Source organism: Sus scrofa, chromosome 14, assembly GCF_000003025.6.
Source record: "Sus scrofa isolate TJ Tabasco breed Duroc chromosome 14, Sscrofa11.1, whole genome shotgun sequence".
Taxonomy (NCBI): domain Eukaryota; kingdom Metazoa; phylum Chordata; class Mammalia; order Artiodactyla; family Suidae; genus Sus; species Sus scrofa.
This window is the reverse complement of record NC_010456.5, coordinates 6,590,750-6,613,118: the sequence shown is the minus strand read 5'-3', so window position 1 is coordinate 6,613,118 and position 22,369 is coordinate 6,590,750. Positions and strand designations below refer to the sequence as shown.

Below are 22,369 nucleotides of genomic sequence, written 5' to 3'. Positions count from 1 at the left end.
TATTTATTTGTATTGATATGGGAAATACACAGGGTTTTTTGTTTGTTTTTGGTTTTTTTTGCTTTTTAGGGCCTCACCAGCAACATATGGAAGTTCCCAGGCTAGGGACTGAATCAGAGCTGTAGCTACTTGCCTACATCACAGCCACAGTAACATGGGATCCGAGCCTCATCTGCGACCTACACCACAGCTCACGGCAACACCGGATCCTTAAACTACTGAGTGAGGCCAGGGATCAAACCCTCATCGTCATGGGTACTAGTTGGATTCATTTCCACTGAGCCATGATGGGAACTCCCCAAAATATACAGTTTAATTTCATAAAAGAAAATGAGGAATAGTATACACAGTAATACGTGTGTGTGTATGTATGTGTACCAGCTACATATGTGTTAATATATGCATACAAGAGTAACTAAAAGTATATATACATCAAACCTTTGGTGGTGGTTAATAAAAGATGGATCATGAGGAATTTTCACTTTCTCAATTTCTGGAAATATTTGCCTAAACATGCTTTACTTTTATAATCCAAAAGAACAAATTTTTAAAAACCCTCATTTCTGGGGGGAAAAACCCACCACAACTAAGACACAGACCCCATTCTGAAAGAGATTACACTGCAGCCTGGGAACAAACTTACACATGTGATGAGAGATTGCACAAACTAATATCATAGGAAAATAGAGAAGGAATGAGTTCAGATGTTTTTACTGTATATTAAACACTCAAAAAACTTTCTGGCTTTACAGTATTAGCATTAAGATAAAAGTAACCAAATGTAATGGAGCCAGGAGTGGCACTTACAGATTGATGCTCGCAACAAAGCCAACCACTGAGCGCATGCCTCTGCTGGGGTCATGGTAAACATCTATCCCAATCACCATTAATTGTTTCTGGGTCAGAAAATAAAAAACAAACCAAAACATCCAAGCAATCCATCACTCCATTTTTAATTGTTATCCTAATGCCATAGCTACATATGAAAGTAAGTTTGGGGAAAGGAAAAGAGTATAATCAGCTTGACTTTTCTGGGGGGGCTTTTTAGTGCTGCACCTGTGGCGCATGGAAGTTCCCAGGCTAAGGGTCGAATCAGTTGCAGCTGCTGACCTACACCATGGCAACTGCAATGCCAGATCCTTAACCCACTGATGGAGGCCAGGGATTGAATCTGCATCCTCATAGGTACTAGTCAGGTTCATAACCCACTGAGCCACAAAGAGAACTCCAACTTTACATTTTTAAAACACTATGAACAGGCAGGACCTCCTTGCCTACCTGCTTGCATCTCTCACTAGCATCCTATCTTAATAAATCTATTTCTTGCCTACCAAAAAAAAAAAAAAAAAAAAAAGAAAAGAAAAAACTATGATCAAACAGGTTGAGACCAGAGATTGAAAACTTTCTGTAAAAGACAGAGTAAATATCTTGAGCTTTGTGAACCACACAGTCTCTGCAGGAACTGTTCAATTCTGCCATTCCAGCACACAAGCAGCCAGGTAGTACATAAAGGAGCATGGCTAGGTTTCCCTTTTTTTTTTTTTTTTTTTTTTGTCTTTTTTTTTAGGGCCATGCCCACAGCATATGGAGGTTCCCAGGCTAGGGATTGAATCCAAGCTGTAGCCACCAGCCTACACCACAGCCACAGCAACACCAGATTCAAGCCACGTCTGCAACCTGCACCACAGCTCATGGCAATGCCAGATCCTTGACCCACTGAGCGAGGCCAGGGATCAAGCCAGCAACCTCATGGTTCCTAGTCAGATTTGTTTCTGCTGGGCCACAACAGGAACTCCCAGGTATGGCTATGTTTCAATAAAACTGCATTTAAGGATACTGAAAACTGAATTTCACATAATTTTCATGTGTCTGAAGCTATTACTCTTGTTTTTATTTTTTTCAACTATTTTTTAAAAATGTGAAAACCATTCTTACCTTGTGGGCTATACAAAAACAAGCAATGAACCACTCAGACTATTTATAAGCACTGAGAATAAGGATGGAGTTCCCGTCGTGGCGCAGTGGTTAACGAATCCGACGAGGAACCATGAGGTTGCGGGTTCGGTCCCTGCCCTTGCTCAGTGGGTTAACCATCCAGTGTTGCCGTGAGCTGTGGTGTAGGTTGCAGACGCGGCTTGGGTCCGGTGTTACTGTGGCTCTGGTGTAGGCTGGTGGCTACAGCTGCTATTAGACCCCTAGCCCTAGCCTGGGAACCTCCATATGCGCGGGATCGGCCCAAGAAATGGCAAAAAGACAGAAAAAAAAAAAAAAAAGAGAGAGAGAATAAGGAAAACTCTATGAGGACGATTAGAAAGATATCTAAGTAGGACTCTATGGAGAGCTGAACTGAAGACATATCTCAGTATCACTCACCAGAGGAATATCCACTCCCCAGAGTTCACCACCCAATTTACAGTTAATCTGAAGTAAAATTTTCTGCGCCACACTCCGAAGCTTGGTGGGCTGACTAATGGTTCGGACATTGATGACCTATAACGGAGGGAACAAAAGTTTGGGCAAAGATGACATTACCAACCTTTCAGACAATGTAAACATTGCTAAAGCAAACACCACATTTAAGAAACTGCAGATTACAGATAAGACATTTTGTACTAACAGTTCTAACTCTAGGGTCTCTAGTCAGGCATGAGTATGCACGCATGTTCACATGCACATACACACACCAAATCCAAAAAACAGCCAGCCAAAAAAAACTTTCAAAAAGGTCTCATGCAGATTTAAAAAAAAAAATTAACCTCCATACAAAAAACAGCTTTCCCCTTTCAAAGTCAAGTCTATGCTGTCAGAACCTAATCATGTGAAACCACCTGATGAATAACCTCTGAACAAGCAAAGGTGCTCATTTGGGAACATGAAAGCATTCACAAAGAGCATCTGCTATTCACCAGGTTACTCTAACATGGAAGGTTTCACCAGCCGGGTCTATCTACGCTAGCTTCTAATAGTTACTTGAGTCTTTTTGAACACATGTATCCCTCTTTTCCAAGCCTCAAGGGAGGCTAGAGTTTCCACCTGTGCCTCCCGCCCAGCTCCCACTCACCTGCGAGGGCACAGGAGTCTGCACACAGCACAGCTTTTTAATGGCCCCATAGAGATCATCACGTGTGCCCATGATTATGCAAACAACCATCTGTATCTTCCCCTTGAGGAGGTAAAGTATACATAAGTCAGGCTTTGGAACTCCAAGAACCTTGACACGGCTTCAGCTGGGGCAGTTGAAGAGTCTGCAAAGCCGCAGGACCTTTAGGGGAATGAGGGGACTGAAGCAAAAATGGTGGACATTCCAACACAGAAAAATGTCCTTGAAGATGAATGAGCATTTGTTGAGTTCCAAGCTTCTTTGCATAACTACATATTAAGTTATCTAGGGGAGTTCCCGTCATGGCGCAGTGGTTAACGAATCCGACTAGGAACCACGAGGTTGCGGGTTCGGTCTCTGCCCTTGCTCAGTGGGTTAATGATCCGGCGTTGCCGTGAGCTGTGGTGTAGGTCGCAGACGCAGCTCGGATCCCGCGTTGCTGTGGCTCTGGCGTAGGCCGGTGGCTACAGCTCCGATTCAACCCCTAGCCTGGGAACCTCCATATGCCGCGGGAGCGGCCCAAAGAAATAGCAAAAAGACAAAAAAAAAAAAAAAAAAAGTTATCTAGGGCTGATCCTGACTACCTGATTTATTTACCATAAGATTCAACATGCCTGGAAAAGAACAAGACTTTAAAATATTCAAGAATTTCTTACTACATGATGCTTTCAGTTCCCTATAATTTTGTTTTTTGTTCTTTGTTTTTTGTTTTTTGTCTTTTTGCCTTTCCTAGGGCCGCTTCCCACGGCATATGGAGTTCCCAGGCTAGGGGTCGAATCGGAGCTGTAGCCGCCGGCCTACACCAGAGCCACAGCAACGTGGGATCCGAGCTGCTTTTGAGACCTACACCACAGCTCACAGCAACGCCAGATCGTTCACCCACTGAGCAAGGGCAGAGATCGAACCTGCAACCTCATGGTTCCTAGTTGGATTTGTTAACCACTGCACCAGGATGGGAACTCCTAATTTTTTTAATACTCTTAGTAAACTAAGCGCCTTTTTACATTCATGCCTTTTGACATTCATTCAGAACTTTAGCTGAGGAAAGTGGGATACAATACCATAAGAAAGGATTCAGAAGCAAATGCAGAGGAAATGAAGCTATTGCCAAATCCACAGGGAGCTCTCCTAACTCTCTGACTATAGAGAATACTGCCAGTAGTATACCTTTTTTTTTTTTTTTTTTTAATGGCCACACCCAAGCTATATGGAAGGTCCGGAGAAAGGGCTTGAGTCTAAGCCTCAGCTGTGACAATGCCAGATCTTTTAACCCACTGTGCTAAAGCTGGAGATCAAACCTGCATCTCTGAAGTCAGGTTCTTAACCCACTTTGCCACAGCAAGAACTCCAACCAGCAGTGTTGGAGTTTATCTCTGCATCTTCTACCTCTCACTGCTTAAGAGATTTGATATTGAAAACAGAAAATCTTTCGAAATCTGAATAAAGAAAAGCAGCACACAAGTGAAACAGAGTTGCCAACCCTTTATCCCAGAAATGGGTATCAACAGTATACTATTCCAAATCAAGATTAGTTTTTGATTAAGACTTCTCAATGGACACACGTTCCAGCAATCACATCAAAGAACTTTCCAAGTCACTCAGAACTCCAACTGCATGCTGGGCGCCTGTGGGCTGGATCTAGGAAACAGATGTGGTTTTTTTACCCCATAATGATTTGTAAGTCTTTTTAAAATTAACCCTCAAACATAGGGAGGTATACAAATATGCAAATCTAGATTTTTAGCTTCTACTGAAAAACAAACAAATTAAAAATCAATTTGACAACACTGGGCTATTATCTGCAGTCACAGGATTTACTCTCTTTAGTTCACACCAAGGTCCCCTCCCAGCCCACTTCATTGGTTTCTGTGACTCATCTGGCTCCCAGAGACGTCTGAGTTTATGACCCTTAAACAAAGAGAATAATAAAACAGAATGCCCTAAAGATGAGAGGGAGACAGCAAGACCAATATGAATAAACATTATGAATGAAAATCATATCCATGCTGCATGAAGACTGTTGGCAGTGCACTCCCATAAAGACAACATGCCAAGTTGTGTGACTGGGGAGCTGATGTACTAAGCTGGCTTTTTCTTTTGAAAGCAGGACAGAATTTATCAATGATCAGGCCCACAGGGAGGCCATTAACAGAGTAAGAAGGCCTGGGAAGTCAGGAAGACAATATGAGAAAAGAGAAAACCTGAGTGTGCTGTTACAGATGACACACCTAGAGGGGTGGATCAAAAGAGAAAATCATGATGCCAAAATAATCTAATTCTAGTATTGACCTCACAAGAACTGACTCTTCAATTCAAAGACTAATTATTTCCAAAAACTTTGTCCGTTTCCTCCTTAATCTTTCCCCTCTGTTTTATGTACAAACAGCTAAGAACTGCAGGCCTGAACTACTGAGCTGTGAATACTATGACCTGCTCAGCTCCAGTAGTCCCTCCCATTTATCTATCAGGACCAAGACGATGGCCCCCTGCCAAGTTTATCACCAGAGCAATTTGAATCTTGAGCCAGACCAGACTGTGACAGCTCAGTAGTGAATCGTGCAAGATGGCACCTGGCCCAGGAAGTTGCCTTCTGAGCACAGCATGTTCTATGTAGATAAGGAACTGAAATCAGCTATTTTCTCAGCCCATTACGTGAGGAACAGAATGCTAGAGTAAGCAAGAGTGCCAACACAGAATGAAAGAAGCAAGACCAACCAAAGGACATGAGAACGACCCTACTGGTTCAGTACTTCATGTGTACATGAGTAAATACATGTTCCTAGACATCATCAACAGCAGACCAATAACCAAGACAATTTAAAATCAAGTATTCAAGTACTGCAAAATGGGAATTCTAAAAATTTACTCAAATAAAATTATTACCTCAACTCCCAGGATGGACTGAATGGTTCTGACGTAGGTCTCTATGCGATCATCCTTCAGCTCCACACAGGCCGGCGGGCTCATGCGCATGCCCATGGGACCAGCTACCTTCTCTAACATGTTCACCAGTTCTCGGGCCTGATCCACTGCTCTCTTTGGGTAAAAGAGCGCCCAGAAATGCATGGGGACCTAGGAACAACCACAAACTATTTTTAGTACTTCCCACAACTTGAACACCCCAATTCCACATTCAGGAGATGTTATTCTAGAGAACAAATTGCTTTTCACTCTCTCTGCTTGAGCCCTGTCTTACCTAACGCCTACTACTAATATGGATGTATGTGATAAGTAAACTGTGGCACAGTCTCAAAATGGAATACTACACAGCAATGAGAATCAAAGACCTACCACTATCCTTAACAATATGAAGAAACTCACCAAACAAGGTTGAAGAAATGAAGCCAGACATGAAAGAATATATACACCATATGATTTCACATATATATCAAGTATGAAAAAAAATCAATGCTATTAGGAGTTCCCGTCGTGGTGCAGCAGAAACAAACCCAATTAGGACCCATGAGGATGCAGGTTTGATCCCTGGCCTTGCTCAGTGGGTTAAGGACCTGGCATTGCCATGACCTGTGGTGTAGGTTGCAGACACAGCTTGGATCTGACGTTGCTGTGGCTGTGGCTGTGGCATAGGCCGCTGGCTATAGCTCCAATTAGACCCCTAGCCTGGGACCCTCCATGAGCTGCAGGTGCGGCCCTAAAAAGACAAAAAAAAAAAAAAAATGCTGTTAGAGGTCAGAATACTGGCTTTTTTTGAATTGCGTAAGGGTGACAGGCAGGTAGTAACTAGGAGCAAGGAGCAGAACTCCTGGGGCACTGGTAAAGTTCTAATTTTTTTTTTCTTTTTAGGGCCACAGCCGAAGCATATGGAAGTTCCCAGGCTAGGGGTTGAACTGGAGCTGCAGCTGCTGGCCACAGCCACATGTACAGCCACACCAGATCTGAGCCTCACCAGCAACCTACACTGCAGCTCACGGCAGCACCAGATCTTTAACACACTAAGCAGGGCCAGGGATCAAACCTGCATCCTCATGGATATTAGTCGGGTTCATTACCGCTGAGCAGAAACAGGAACTCCAAAGTTATGTTTCTTAACCCTCAGTGTTAATTACACAACTCTATTTAACTGTGAAAATTTATCAAGCTATATATACTTATGAGTGTACTTTTTCCTTTAAATATATTTTGATGAAAAGTTTTAGAAACTGGAGTTCCTGTCGTGGCTCAGTGGTTAACGAATCCGACTAGGAACCATGAGGTTGCTGGTTCGATCCCTGGCCTTGCTCAGTGAGTTAAAGGATTCGGCATTGCCGTGAGCTGTGGTGTAGGTTGCAGACACGGCTTGGATCCCGCGTCGCTGTGGCTCTGGTGTAGGCCGTCATCTACAGCTCTGATTCGACCCCTAGCCTGGGAATCTCCATATGCCATGGGAGCGGCCCAAGAAATGGCAAAAAGACAAAAAAAAAAAAAAAAAAGTTTTAGAAACAAAGGTACTTTATTCATGGCCATAGAGAGCAGATTAGCCAAAAACATTAAAAATAATTCTCTATCATTTTGTTCCTTGGTCGCCTTTGTAGGAAACTGCTTTAATTTTAATTCTTTCATAGAAATCCTATGGGAAAAGAGGAAGGAAAGAGAAAGGAAGAAGGACAAACAAAGGGAGAGTGGATACTAGGCTGGCACCACATGAATTACCACAGGAATTTATTTCCTTGTCTTAAGTCTAAGGTCAGGCAAAAGGCTTACCTCTAACAACTCATCAACTTGCTCTTACTTGAAGGACCCCTGTTTAGTAAATAACTCAGGATGGGAATTCAGTTGGTACTTCCTCTCATAAAGAGGACACTAAATAATTCATGCTTCCTGATCTCCACACTTTCAAGGAAATTGGACCTCTCTTTGCCACTTCACAAGATACTTACAGTCAAGATGGAAAGATCTCTGGTTATTTCCTTCATCCAGTTTAGCTCCTGAGATGGGATAAATGATGTACTTCTTAGGTTAATTCTTTCCATTGGCAGAACACGTCCTTCAACCTAAATAGAAAATAAAGTGTCTAAGACATGAACCATCTGCAAACACTATTTAGAAAAACACTGATTCTGTTCTGCAGTCTGGTCAGCTCCACTATATACACCTATACAACTGCTAGCAGTGAGAATTTATGTCAATAAAACCCTGGACACACATAGATGAATTTTGATAGACATTGCTCTTTAATAATTTTTCATTTTAGGGCCACACCTGTGGCATATGAAAGTTCTCAGGCTAGGGGTCCCACTGGAGCTGCAGCTGCTGGTGGCCTATACCACAGTCACAGCAACACTGATCAGAGCGACATCTGCCACCTAGGCCACAGGTCACAGCAACACCAGATCTTTATTGTTTTTTTTTTTTTTTATTGTTTGTTTGTTTTGTTTTTTGCTTTTTAGGGCCGCACCAGGGGCATATGGAGGTTCCCAGCTAGGGGTCCAATCGGAGCTACAGCTGCTGGCCTATGCCAGAGCCACAGCAACGTGGGATCTGAGCCACATCTGTGACCTACACCACAGCTCACAGCAATGCCAGATCCTTAACCTGCTGAGTGAGGCCAGGGATTGAACCCACATCGTCATGGATGCTAGTCAGTTTCGTTAACCACTGAGCCATGAAGAGAACTCCCAGATCTTTAACCCACTGAGTGAAGCTAGGGAATCAAACCCCTATCCTCATGGCCACCATGTTAGGTTCTCAACCCACTGAGTCACAATGGGAACTTCCTCTTTAATTATTGAAGCTTCTAACATAGTCCCCAAGAAAGATATCAGTAAACACTGTCTCTTTAGAATCAGGGAATGTATGTAAAGTGTCTACAATTTCAAGATGAACAAAAAAATAATCTTAGAATATTTTAAGGGAAAAACTAAAAGTAGAAAATTAAAGATAAAATTTTTTTTCAAAAAATTTTTTTTTTTTATCTTTTTAGGGCCACACCCATGGCATGTGGAGGTTCTCAGGCTAGGGGTCCAATCAGAATTGTAGCCACCAGCCTACGCCACAGCCACAGCGAATCCGAGCCACATCTGCGACCTATGGTACAGCTCATGGCAATGCCGGATCCTTTAACCTACTGAGTGAGGCCAGGAATCAAACCCGTGTCCTCATGGATACCAGTCGGGTTCACTAACCACTGAGCCATGACGGGAACCCCAAAGATAAAATTTCTTAATGAATCTAAACATAAACTATTGTTACATTTTATACAAAAGCAGGGGAAAAAGTACAAGTATAATAAAAAACCAAATTGAAGTTAAGAATAGTAAATCAGGAGTTCCCGTCGTGGCGCAGTGGTTAACGAATCCGACTAGGAACCATGAGGTTGAGGGTTCGATCCCTGCCCTTGCTCAGTGGGTTAATGATCCGGTGTTGCCGTGAGCTGTGGTGTAGGTTGCAGACGCGGCTCGGATCCCGCGTTGCTGTGGCTCTGGCGTAGGCTGGCCGCTACAGCTCTGCTTCGACCCCTAGCCTGGGAACCTCCATATGCCGCAGGAGCGGCCCAAGAAATAGCAAAATGACAAAAAAAAAAAAAAAAAAAAAGTGACAAAAAAGAATAGTAAATCAATTAGATCTAAATATCCAAAAATAGGAAGATAACTAAGTTGATGACACATCAATACCAAGAATATTTTGCAACCATTAAAATCACTAACTGCATTTAATATAATCCTGTTTTTGCAAAAAATACATACCAATGTATTGATTGTAAGTGTACATGAGTATGTATATAACTGAAACACTTTGCTGTACAGCAAAAATTAACACAACATTGTAAATAAACTCAATAAAACAAAAAAATAAAATAACGCCAGGAAGGCTACTGTAAAGTAAAATCAGGAGGGGCAATGAGGAGTTCCCATTGTGGCTCAGCAGGTTAAAAATCCAACTTGTATCCATGAGGATGGGAGTCTGATCCCTGACCTCGTTCAGTGGATTAAGGATCTGGTGTTGCAATAAGCTGTGGCATAGGTTGCAGATGCAGCTCGGATCTTGAGTTGCTATGGCTGTGGTGTAGGCTGGTAGCTGCAGCTCCTATTCAACCCCTAGCCCGGGAACTTCTATATCCTGAAGGTGCAGTCCTAAAAAGAAAAGGAAAAAGTAAGGAGGAGTAATGAGATAAAGCTGGAAATGTAGGAGAAGGTTAGACAGCTAGATAATTCAGAGCTATGCAGACCAATATGGGAAGCCATTAAAAGCTTTCAAGTAGGAGTTCCCATTATGGCTCAGTAGAAATGAGCCTGACTAGTACCCGTGAGGATGCAGATTCGATCCCTGGCCTTGCTCAGTGGGTTAGGGAACCGGCACTGCCAAGAGCTGTAGGTCGCAGACTCAGCTCAGATGTGGCAGTAGTGCAGGGCAGCAGCTGCAGCTCCAATTCAACCCCTAGCCTGGGAACTTTCGTACACTGCAGGTGCAGCCCTAAAAAGCAAAAAAACAAACAAAAAGCTTTCAAATAGAGGAGTAACATGGTTGGTTCAAACATGTATGTATATAAGTAAATATAAGTATATATACACATTGTGCACATATACTTTTTAATCTTAATATCATGTATATCTCTAAAATTATATGTGACTTATAAGTTCGAAATAATGACAATAAAATGAATAATGAGTACTCTGAACCTACTATCCAATTTTGGATGCAGAGGATGACAAATACCTTTATTTTTCTTTTTTGGCCGCACCTGTAGCATATGAAAGTTCCCTGGGCCAAGAATTGAATCCAAAATGCGGCTTTGACCTGCAACTCAAAAGCTGTGGCAATGCTGGATCCTTAACCCATTTCACCATGCCAGGGATCAAACCCACGCTGCCCCAGAGACAATGCCGGATCCTTAACTCGCTGTGCCACAGCAGGAACTCCATATCTTTTTTTTTTTTAATTTATAGCCACACCTGAGGCATATGGAGGTTTCTGGCCAGGGGTTGAATCCGAGCTACAACTGCGAACTATGCTGCAGCTCTGGCAGCACCGAATCCTTTAACCCACTGTGCTGGGCTAGGGGTGATCAAATCTGAACCTCCGCAGAGAACTGAGCTGCTTCAATTGGATCCTTTTTCTTCTTCTTTCTTTCTTTTTTTTTTGCTTTTTAGGGCCATACTCCCAGCACATGGAGGTTCCCAGGCTAGGGGTTGAATCGGAGCTATAGCTGCCAGTCTACACCACAGCCACAGCAACTCAAGATCCAATCTACATCTACGACCTACACCACAGCTTACAGCAACACTAGATCCTTAACCCACTGAGTGAGGCGAGGGATCAAACCTGCAACCTCATAGGTACATCAGATTGTTTCTGCTGTGCCACAATGGGAACCCCTGCAGTTGGATTCTTAACACACTGTGCCACAGCAGGAACTCCAAGAAACAACTTTTACAAGAAGTCAGAGTGCAAGAAAACTAGAGAAAAGGTAACATTAGTTATTTTGGCATACCCTAGAAAGAAAAGTAAAAAGTAATAAAACCTAATATTTACTGAGCACGTGCTATGTGTCAGATAATATGCTAAAGATTTTACCATTTAATTCCTTTAACTCAATCACTATCTTTATTCTAGTGATAAACTAAGAGATGCTAGGGGGTCCCGTCGTGGTGCAATGGTTAACAAATCTGACTAGGAACCATGAGGTTGCGGGTTTGATCCCTGCCTTGCTCAGTGGGTTAAGGATCCGGTGTTGCCATGAGCTGTGGTGTAGGTGCAGACGTGGCTCGGATCTCGCACTGCTGTGGCTGTGGTCTAGGCTGGCAACTATAGCTCTGATTCGAGCCCTAGCCTGGGAACTCTCATATGCCGCATGTGCAGCCTAAAAAGCAAAAACAAAAGAAAATTAAAATGTACAAGTCTGAGTCTTTACATCTACAGAAACAATGACAGTAGTATACTCAAAGAAACACAATTATTGGGAAAGAAAACCTTAAGGGAAATAAAGGAAAAACATATAGAACTTCAAGAATAATATGGGTTGGAAAACTTAAAAAGAGATAAATTTTAAGTCAATATTTCCTTTGCTATCTATTTGGAAATTAACAGCTCAGATCCTGGGAGCTACCAAAGAAAACTTATAAGAGATACTAGCAAATTAAGTCAAGGAAGTTCAAGCACTATAACTAGGATGTTAAAAAAAGAAAGGCACCATAATAGAGCAAAAACTTCAAAATAAAAACAAGATAGGAAGTTATCACCTAGAACCAGAAAGCTCTAAAATGCTGTTTCCTATCCATCTGTTTTCTGGTTTACCTTATGTACATCCTTCTGCAGGCAGAGTCCCCAACGTGTCAGTTCATTGTTGGCTATCTCATTTTTTGAAATTCTCTGTAGCAAGCATTCCAGAGCATCATGGTGCTGCTTGGGGCTCAGGTTGATCTGCTGGGTCAAATCCTAAATAGAATCAAAATGGAAATACTAAGTTATCACTTTCTCTGGTATGAGGTTAAATAAACTCCAATGTGTAAAACATTTCCATAATAACCTCCTTCCAATTGAATTTTGCAGAAAAATTTAAACATCTCCAGGGATATTAATAAATATCTCATGAATGTGAAGGAGGTATAAGGTTAAAAATTTAATTATAAAAATAAGAATTTTAAATGTCATTGTTCTAAAGACTCAACCCCAAAACTACTTGAACTGATCAATAAATTCAGCAAACTAGCAGGATATAAGATTAACATTCAAAAATAAATAAATAAATAAATGGAGTTCCCGTCGTGGCGCAGTGGTTAACGAATCCGACTAGGAACCATGAGGTTGCGGGTTCGGTCCCTGCCCTTGCTCAGTGGGTTGACGATCCGGCATTGCCATGAGCTGTGGTGTAGGTTGCAGACACCACTCGGATCCCGCATTGCTGTGGCTCTGGCGTAGGCCGGTGGCTACAGCTCCGATTCGACCCCTAGCCTGGGAACCTCCATAGCCACAGGAGTGGCCCAAGAAGTAGCTAAAAAGACAAAAAAAAAAAAAAAAAAAAAAAAAAAAAGATTAACATTCAGAAACCAGTTGCATTTCTGTATACTAACAATGAAACTAATATTTAGTTTAAAGGAATACAAAAATACCTTTTAAAGCTGCATCCCCAAAAATCAAATACCTGGGAATAAACCTGACCAAGGAGGCGAAAGACTTATATGCTGAGAACTATAAAACATTAATCAAGGAAATTAAAGAGGATGCAAAGAAATGGAAAGATATTCCATGCTCCTGGGTTGGAAAAATTAATATTGTAAAAACGGCCATACTACCCAAAGCAACCTACAGATTCAATCCAATCCCTATCAAATTACCCACGACATTTTTCACAGACCTAGAACAAACAATCCAAAAATTTATATGGATACAGCTACAGATGTGATAAATTCATTTGAGTAATAAAAAAATTTTATATGGAACCACAAAAGACCCAGAATTACCAAAAGCAATCCTGAGGAACAAAAACCAAGCAGGAGGCATAACTCTTCCAGACTTCAGGCAATATTACAGAGCCACAGTCATCAAGACAGTGTGGTACTGGTACCAAAACAGACATAACAGACCAATGGAACAGAACAGAGAACACAGAAATAAACCCAGACACCTATGGTCAATTAGTCTTCAACAAAGGAGCCAAGAATAAAATGGGAAAAAGACAGTCTTTTCAGCAAATGGTGCTGGGAAAACTGGAAAGCTGCATGTAAATCAATGAAACTAGAACACACTCTCATGCCATGCACAAAAATAAATTCAAAATGGCTTAAAGACTTAAATTTAAAACAAGACACATCAAACTCCTAGAAGAGAATGTAAGCAAAACCTGCTATCAACCTAACAAATGTTTTCTCAGGCCAGTCTCCCAAAGCATCAGAAATAAAAGCAAAAATAAACCAATGGGACCTAATCAAACTGACAAGCTTTTGCACAGCAAAGGAAACCATAAAAAACCCAAAAAGACAACTTACAGAATGGGAGAAAATAGTTTCAAACAATGCAACTGACAAGAGCTTAATCTCTAAAATATACAAACAACTTACACAGCTCAACAGCAAAAAAGCCAACAACGTGATAGAAAAATGGGCAAAAGACCTGAATAGACAGTTCTCCAAGGAAGATATACAGATAGCCAACAAGCACATGAAAAAATGCTCAACATCACTGACCATTAGAGAAATGCAAATCAAAACTACTACGCGGTACCACTTCACATCAGTCAGAATGGCCATCATTAATAAGTCCACAGATAACAAACGCTGGAGAGGGTGTGGAGAAAAGGCAACCCTCCTGCACTGTTGGTGGGAATGTAAACTGGTACAACCGCTATGGAAAACAGTATGGAGGTACCTTAGAAAACTATACATAGAACTACCATATGACTCAGCAATCCCACTCTTGGGCATATACCTGGACAAAACTTTCCTTGAAAAAGACACATGCACCCACATGTTCGTTGCAGCACCATTCACAATAGACAAGACATGGAAACAACCCAAATGTCCATTGACAGAAGATTGCATTAAGAAGATGTGGTATATATACACAATGGAATACTACTCAGCTATAAAAAAGATCAAAATAATGCCATTTGCAGCAACATGGATGGAACTAGAGATTCTCATACTAAGTGAAGTAAGTCAGAAAGAGAAAGACAAACACCATATGATTTCATTTATATCTGGAATCCAATATAGGGCACAAATGAACCTTTCCACAGAAAAGCAAATCATGGACATGGAGAACAGATTGTGGTTGCCAAGAGGGAGCGGGAGGAAGTGGAAAGTATTGGGAATTTGGGGTTAATAGATGCAGACTATTGCCTTTGGAACGGATAAGCATTGAGATCCTGCTGTATAGCACTGACAACTATGTCTGGTCACTTGAGATGGAGCATGATAAAGTGAGAAAAAAGAATATATACATGTATGTGTGACTGGGTCACCTTGCTGTGCCGCAGAATATTGACAGAACACTGTAAATCAGCTATAATGGAAAAAATAAAAATCATTATAAAAAAATTAAATGTCATTGTTTCTTTCTCCCTCATGACACCTAAATCTTATTATTCTCTTGCAGTTTTCTTAAGACACAGCAGTGTAAGGATCTGGTGTTGTCACTGCAGCAGCTTGGGTTGTTACAGCACAGGGTCAATCCCTGGCCTGGGAGCTTCCATATGCTGTAGGTGTGGGCAAAAAATAAAGTAAAATAAAATTTAAAAATAAATAAATCTTACTCTCTTTCTCAAAGCCATGTAAGGGTGCTTGATTAGACCTATTTCATACTTGGTGGGGGATGGAGGGTTGGAGAAAATTCCCTGTGCCATGCAAACGACAGAATGGAAAAACACATCTAGTCTCATACTTTATGTCATAGGACCCTAGCCATTTAATTTCACCATAAGACACTCCTTTGGTCCAGTGTGTGGCCCATAATAGGTATTTTCTAAATATTTATTGTTTTTTTTTGTTTGTTTTTGTTTTTTGCTTTTTAGGGCCACACCCAGGGCACACGGAGGTTCCCAGGCTAGCGATCCAATCAGAGCTACAGCTGCCAACCTATGCCACAGTCATTGCAACATGGGATCCGAGCTGCATCTGTGAACTACACCACAGCTCACAGCAATGCCAGAACCTTAACCCACTGAGGGAGGCCAGGGATGGAACTGCAACCTCATGGTTCCTAGTCGGATTCATTTCTGCTATGCCATGACAGGAACTACTAAATATTTATTGTTGAATGAATATATATTAGGTGTTTATGAAGATTCTGCATCACATAAGTGAGTTCCTTCTTTACTCTTCTGGGACTAATGAACTGTGAACCTGCTGCTCCCTGCATGGCAGTCGTTAGAGTCAATGAGTCTGGGAGCTACAGAGATAGCCCTGTGACCATTAAGTCATTAGGCAACTGGGAGTTATAAGGAAGAAGCCTTGACCTACATATTAAAGGCAGAAGTACAGAAGGTAAAGATGAAAGAAACCTTTTACAGGAATTCTGAGCTTCACTTCAGCTCTTTATAATGTTACCAAAAATAGTACATGGCATCTGAGGCAAGCCCAGGGGTCCAAAACTAGGACAGACAAGCACTGCAAAAGGCAGCAGTACAGCAAGAGGGTGGAAAGCCCCTAGCAGACAGTGTGGAGGTGGAGCCCTTGGGGTCTGGACCCACACTACTACACACATTTCCTATGAGAATGTGCCCAACACAGAACTTCCACGACCCTCTAAGCCCCGTAACATAAACTCCTATCCTTTACCCTCATCCTCTTACTTGCTGACTCCTTGCTACGTTATCTCCTTCATTCCTTCAAATACACTGAATGCCTACAGAAATGTAAGGAAAATTCAGTGCTCTCAAAGAGCCTCATTTATGGTCATATGACCAGTTTACAGTCATCCTTCTAATTGGTGAGGGTAGCGACATAATTGCTTGTTTCCTTTTACCTTATAATCCAGTCACTTACTGTTCTAACAACCTTCCAAAGGAAGGTCCCAAGAAAGGTTTTTTCACAGTGTCTGGGAAAGGCCACGCATCATATTTACCAAGAGGAAAAATATGACCTGCCCAGGGGTGATGCAAGCCTGGTCTGGTCTTGCTTGTATCTGCTATCAAAATAAGGTCATCAGTTCAAACCAAGCACTTCTCACCTTCATGGCTCTAAAGTCCTTCTTCATCTTCTCAGGGATTCCAGTCATGAAGGAAAGCTCAGGCAGCAGCAGGATTTCACCTTTTAGCAGCTTTGAGGAAAGAACAGAGAGGGAAAGTGAGGCAGTAATAGAGGGTCTTGTTCCTTCACCAGTACAAGGTCTGCCAGGCCCAGAGCTGGTCCTTCAGGGGTGTAGCTGGCACACTAAGGAACACAAAACCCCAGAGAAAAAGGCAGGGAACACTACAAGCATTTTACCCCTTCTCCCCTAAAGCCACGATAGCCTGCTGTATGAGGTGAAGAGAAAAATATTCACATTGTTGAAAGCAAAGGAAAAGCTAGAAAACTAAAACAGTTCTTCCCACTTGGGCCTCTCAATAAGCTGTGACACTGAAACCTATCAGGCTGGTGCCTCCGTCTCATCTTTAGCCTACTGATCTTCAGTCTCCTTACGACAGAGGAGTCAGGTGTTGAGGTACTCCCCACCCCCAGGGCTCCCTGCCCTGTTAAACTGCCTGTAACTTCCATAACAGACCCGATGTTTTAATCTTTAGCAGCAAATTCTCCTTGGTTCTTACCTAAATTGCTCCTGTGGATGTTTAGTTTCTCACTAAGGGGACTCCAGAAGCATCTCTGTCTAGAGGAGACAGACAAAACTCTGCACAGCTTTGCCCATCTACACTGTAACCATAGCTCCATGGTCCCCAGAGCCATGAGGAAGCTGATGAACAGCTGATGGGGGAAGAATTTAGCTGGGGGAGTTCCTTTTGTGGCGTGGTGGAAACTAGGAACCGTGAGGTTGAGGGCTCAATCCCTGGCCTTGATGAGTTGGTTAAGGATCCAGTGTTGCTGTGAGCTGTGGTGTAGGCCGGCAGCTACAGCTCTGATTTGACCCGTAGCCTGGGAACCTCCACATGCCTTGAGAGCGGCCCTAAAAAGCAAAAAAAAAAAAAAAAGAATTTAGCTGAAAGCAAAGGGCTGACAAGCCCCTACTCACCATCCCCTGGTTATTCTGTCGCTCACTGGGCCTGTGGATGAGCAGTGGCTGGTCCTCTTCCCTTACTGTGATCCCATAGTTTTTGCTAGAGCAGAACAGAGGCAAGAAAAAATGGCAGAAGCAGCATCACCACTCAGATAGCAACATACTGAGTCTCTTAACCAGCACTGAGATACACAATTTGCAAAACAGCCTTGTCAAGGATCCATGAGAAACTCACCACAACATTATTTATAACTGAAAAAAGCAGGTTCAAGTTAACGTTGCAGTAAATAGAGGGGAAATAGGCTAACAGCCCAGGAAAGAATTTGTTTAAAATTGCATCAGGCTAAAGAGCTTAGGTAACAAGAAAGGCAAAATAATAGCCAAATGATTAACGACTTGAATTTAATCTCTCCAACCAGACTTCTAACCAAAACGGCAAAGGAAACACAATTCAAAGTCCTGAGGTTAATTTATGAAGTAACGTCCAAAAAGTACTAAAAGAAATAAAACTGTAAGAATAGCAGAGTCTGACCAAATTCCACAAACAGGCCCGTCAATCTTAGATGCATTACCAACCCAATTATTTTTGAAGTGTCTTGCTATGTGCCCAATGGAGCTCAACATCCCGCAGGGAAGAACAGGTTATATCCCCTACCTGCAAAGCCCAAGGCCTGTCTATTCCTTCTACCTGTAGTATTCCAAGAAGGTAATCTCCTTCCCATCAGACATGGTGAAGCTGTCTTTTGGAGTCTTGTTCCAATCCACATCATCAATACGATAGGTACGATTATTATATCGGGTTATAACAATACTGCCAACCAGAAGCTTAGTGCACTCATCCTTGAAGTTTTCTTTGTTCTGTTGGTACATGGCATGCCTTTGGGAAGAGACAAGAGACTTTTGGATCATATGTAGTATACACAGAGCAATACGAAAGGGACAGGGGATGCAAGTGAGAACTTTAGGCTTATGATTGCAGCTACATAGCACCAGAAGGCTCCAGTCGTCTCTTTTAAGATGCTCATTTCTTCTCTTTTTAACATTACCCCCCCCAAAAAAAAAGGAGTGAAAAGATAAAAATAAAATTAGAAACAGCAACTACACATTCATAAAATAAGCTATACCAATCATCAAATAATTTGTATCATCAATATTAGGAGACAATCTAGAGAGGAATTACAAAACATTCTTAACTGCATCTGCCCTTTCTAGCTGGAGAAATTGTAACTACCTATTAGAAGACAGCACTGGTGAAGGCACTAAATATGAAGATACAAAAAGTCTCACCACAGACAAATGTACCCTTCAAGGTAACCTCTATAATGGTGCCATGAACAAGATCACACAGGAAATTCACAGAAAGCATGTCTGAGCATGCTCAGGGAGTCAAGGAAAGTTGACAGAGGCAGGTACTTGAAGGAGTAACCTACCAGACAGAAATGCCAGGGCAGGGGAATGAGTTAATCCCAGGCAGAGGCAGAGGTATGCAGGGGACAATTAGGGATCTGGGAGTGGGGAGAGCAAGGAGGTGAAAGAGGGTCAGAAGATGGTCAGTGTAGGCTGAAGAAAGCCAGGGACCAGATATAAATTCCACTGAGGGTCAAGGAATAGAGGTTGGGATTTTTTCAGTGGGCCAATGTTACCCAGAGAACATTTCTCAGAAACAATTATCTTTTGAGAAGTCATGACCGGGTGAAAAAATTTCTACAATAAAAAAAGCTGGGGAGTTCCCTTCACAGCTCAGTGGTTAATGAATCTGCCTAGTATCCATGAGGACACAGAATCGATCCCTGGCCTTGCTCAGTGGGTTAAGGATCTGGCATTGCCATGAGCTATGGTGTAGGTTGCAGATGCAGCTCGGATCCTGTGTTGCAGTGACTGTGGCCCAGGCCGGCAGCTGTAGCTCTGATTCAGTCCCTAGCCTGGGAACTTCAATACGCCGTGGGTACAGCCCTAAAAAGAAAAAAAAGTAATAATTAAAAATTAGAGAAGCTGGAGTTCCCGTCGTGGCTCAGTGGTTAAGGAATCTGACTAGGAACCATGATGATGTGGGTTCCATCCCTGGCCCCACTCAATGGGTTAAGGATTCGGCGTTGCCGTGAACTGTGGTGTACGGCACAGGTGCGGCTTGGATCCTGCCAACTTGCTGTGGCTGTGGCGTAGGCTGGCGGCTATAGCTCTGATTCTATCCCTAGCCTGGGAACCTCCATATGCTGCAGGTGCAGCCTTAAAAAACACCAAAAAAAAGAAAAAAAAATTAAGAGAAGTTGAGTCCAGGACTTCCCTGGTGTCTCAGTGACTGATCTCTAGTGACAGCAGATTAGTACTTGCTGCCCACAGGGGCATAAAAAGAGCAGAAGTAGGAAGAAGTTTCAAAGAAACACGAGTAAATTTTGAGAGGACAATTGGATATGTTTTCTTCATTACGATGTTTCATAGACACATAAATATGTCACAACATCAAATTTTATACTTTATCTTTTTTTAAAAAAACAACATTTATAGGAGTTCCCATCGTGGCTCAGTGGTTAACGAATCCAAGTAGGGACCATGAGGTTGTGGGTTCGATCCCTGCCCTTGCTCAGGGGGCTAATGATCCGGCGTTGCCGTGAGCTGTGGTGTAGGTTGCAGACATGGCTCGGATCCTGCGTTGCTGTGGCTCTGGCGTAGGCTGGCGGCTACAGCTCTGATTTGACCCCTAGCCTGGGAACCCACATATGCCGTGGGAGCGGCCCAAGAAATGGCAAAAAGACAAAAAATAAATAAATAAATGTTTAAAATAAATAAATAAATAAATAAAAATAGCAAAGGAAAAATGATAGAATAACTTCCTAACCATTTAAAAAATAAAATTCTTCATGAGTAAGATTAATGTGATAAACAATAAATCTGAATGAAAACAGATATTCAGATACTCTTGGAAATTAAAAAAAATCTCCACAAACTGTAGAAAAAATGGATTGTTTTGTAGCCATTGTAACAAGTAACCATAAGAGTCATTTTAAAACCTGTTTAATTATATATCAACTCATATTAGCAAACATACTTTTGCAAACCAACCCAACCGGTGTCATTTCCTTTTTCTGGAAATCCTAGAATGATAACCCCATAAGCATCCCACCAAGTGCTAATCAATCAATGACAGAAGAAAAATGCTTCTACAAATGATGTCGATCTACTTGGCTTCAAGTCTGTAGTCCTGAACTAAACAATTCTCCAATACAGTACTCTATATAAGATCATACATCTCTTACTGTAGTGAGCAGTAAATCAGCTTTCTCTAAAAGGTCTCAACATCCTCTGAGAATTCTGGAGATCTTACCAGGATGACTGTGAAAACTCTTCCTGGGCAACATTACAGGGAGTCTCAAACCAAGAGATGCACTCGTTAGGCCCCTTATACTTAACTCCATTTGTCCTTCAGATTTGCTGCCAAGTTTGTCAATATCAACAACAATCTGAGGTCTGACTGGTTTCACCAGGCTCTTGTTTCTTGTATAACACTGCTCTTTTAGAAGTGCATTATTGGGTATATAATTAGACCTAGGAACAAAGTCTTTAAACTTTCTGTTTTGAAGATATACTATTTGAAACTATTTTTGCTATTGACTTGATTATTCTTCATTTGCTTATTTTGCTTTTGCTGTTATTTGTCTATATGTATAAATACTTCTTTCATTAGTTTTTATCCTGGATTTCCTCGTCTCCGTTAAATGTACAAAGCAGTGTTCTAAAAGGAATGGACAGAGGCATAAGCCAGGTAAGTCTCAAAACCAAGCCAACCCACTCCTGAGAGATTATGGTTGGAGGTCCATTAGATCAGCAACCAATCTGTAAAATAGCAATTAGTCAAATGTCATGAAGGCATTCCTTGTCTTGTCACTTTTTGAAGGAAGATCACTTCTGTCTATTTAGTTCAAATTCCAGGGTCAGTGATAGTTGGGTCACTGATCTCATGGACCCTTCCTATCTGTGCTTAGAACCTGAGACACAGTTCACAAACACACATCCTTAGACAACCTTAGTGCTCCTCCTTCTTGTTTGTCATGGGTCTGCGGGTGTCAAAATCTCTATATCTCCCTGGAAGAATTTTTGCATCCAACTTATAAAGACAGACTAAAATCCTAACTCTTGCATTTTCCTTGGTAAGTGGAAAAAAATTTTTTGAACTAAAGTTTAAATGCCCAAAGTGCACATGGGATATCATCCAGTATAGATCACATATGAGACCATAAAACAAATCTCAATAGAGGGATATACCTATACAAAGTGAGTCCTCTGACCACCACAGAATGAAATTAGAAATAAATATAAGGAAGATACTTGGGAAATACATAAGTATGTGAGAATTAAACAACATATTCCCATAAATAAACAGTGGGTCAAACAAGACATCACAAGAGAAATTAGAAAATACTTTAAATTAGGGAGTTCCCATCATAGCGAAGTAGAAATGAATCCGACTAGGAACCATGAGGTTGCAGGTTTGATCCCTGGCCTCACTCAGGGGGTTAAGGATCTGACATTGCCGTCAGCTGTGGTATAGGTGGCAGACGTGGCTGGGATCTGGAGTTGCTGTGGCTGTGGTGTAGGACAGCAGCTACAGCTCTGACTCGGAACTGAGAACCTCCATGTGCCCTAGGTGCAGCCCTAATAAGCAATTAAAGAAAAAAGAAAATACTTTGA

At 41.8% G+C, this 22,369-nt stretch overlaps 1 protein-coding gene across 2 annotated transcripts in view; it reads right to left on the bottom strand.

Annotated features, from left to right (window-relative positions):
- Positions 1-22,369, bottom strand: part of PIWIL2 (piwi like RNA-mediated gene silencing 2) — a 72,123-nt gene that overhangs the window by 19,406 nt on the left and 30,348 nt on the right. For both annotated transcript variants that reach the window (XM_005657209.3, NM_001194971.1), the window contains 9 exon segments: positions 18,372-18,560; positions 17,699-17,783; positions 16,703-16,792; positions 12,332-12,472; positions 7,978-8,091; positions 5,984-6,172; positions 3,062-3,163; positions 2,374-2,490; positions 808-896 (listed from right to left, as the gene is read on the bottom strand). In XM_005657209.3, the coding sequence (XP_005657266.1) occupies positions 808-896; positions 2,374-2,490; positions 3,062-3,163; positions 5,984-6,172; positions 7,978-8,091; positions 12,332-12,472; positions 16,703-16,792; positions 17,699-17,783; positions 18,372-18,560 (1,116 nt within the window).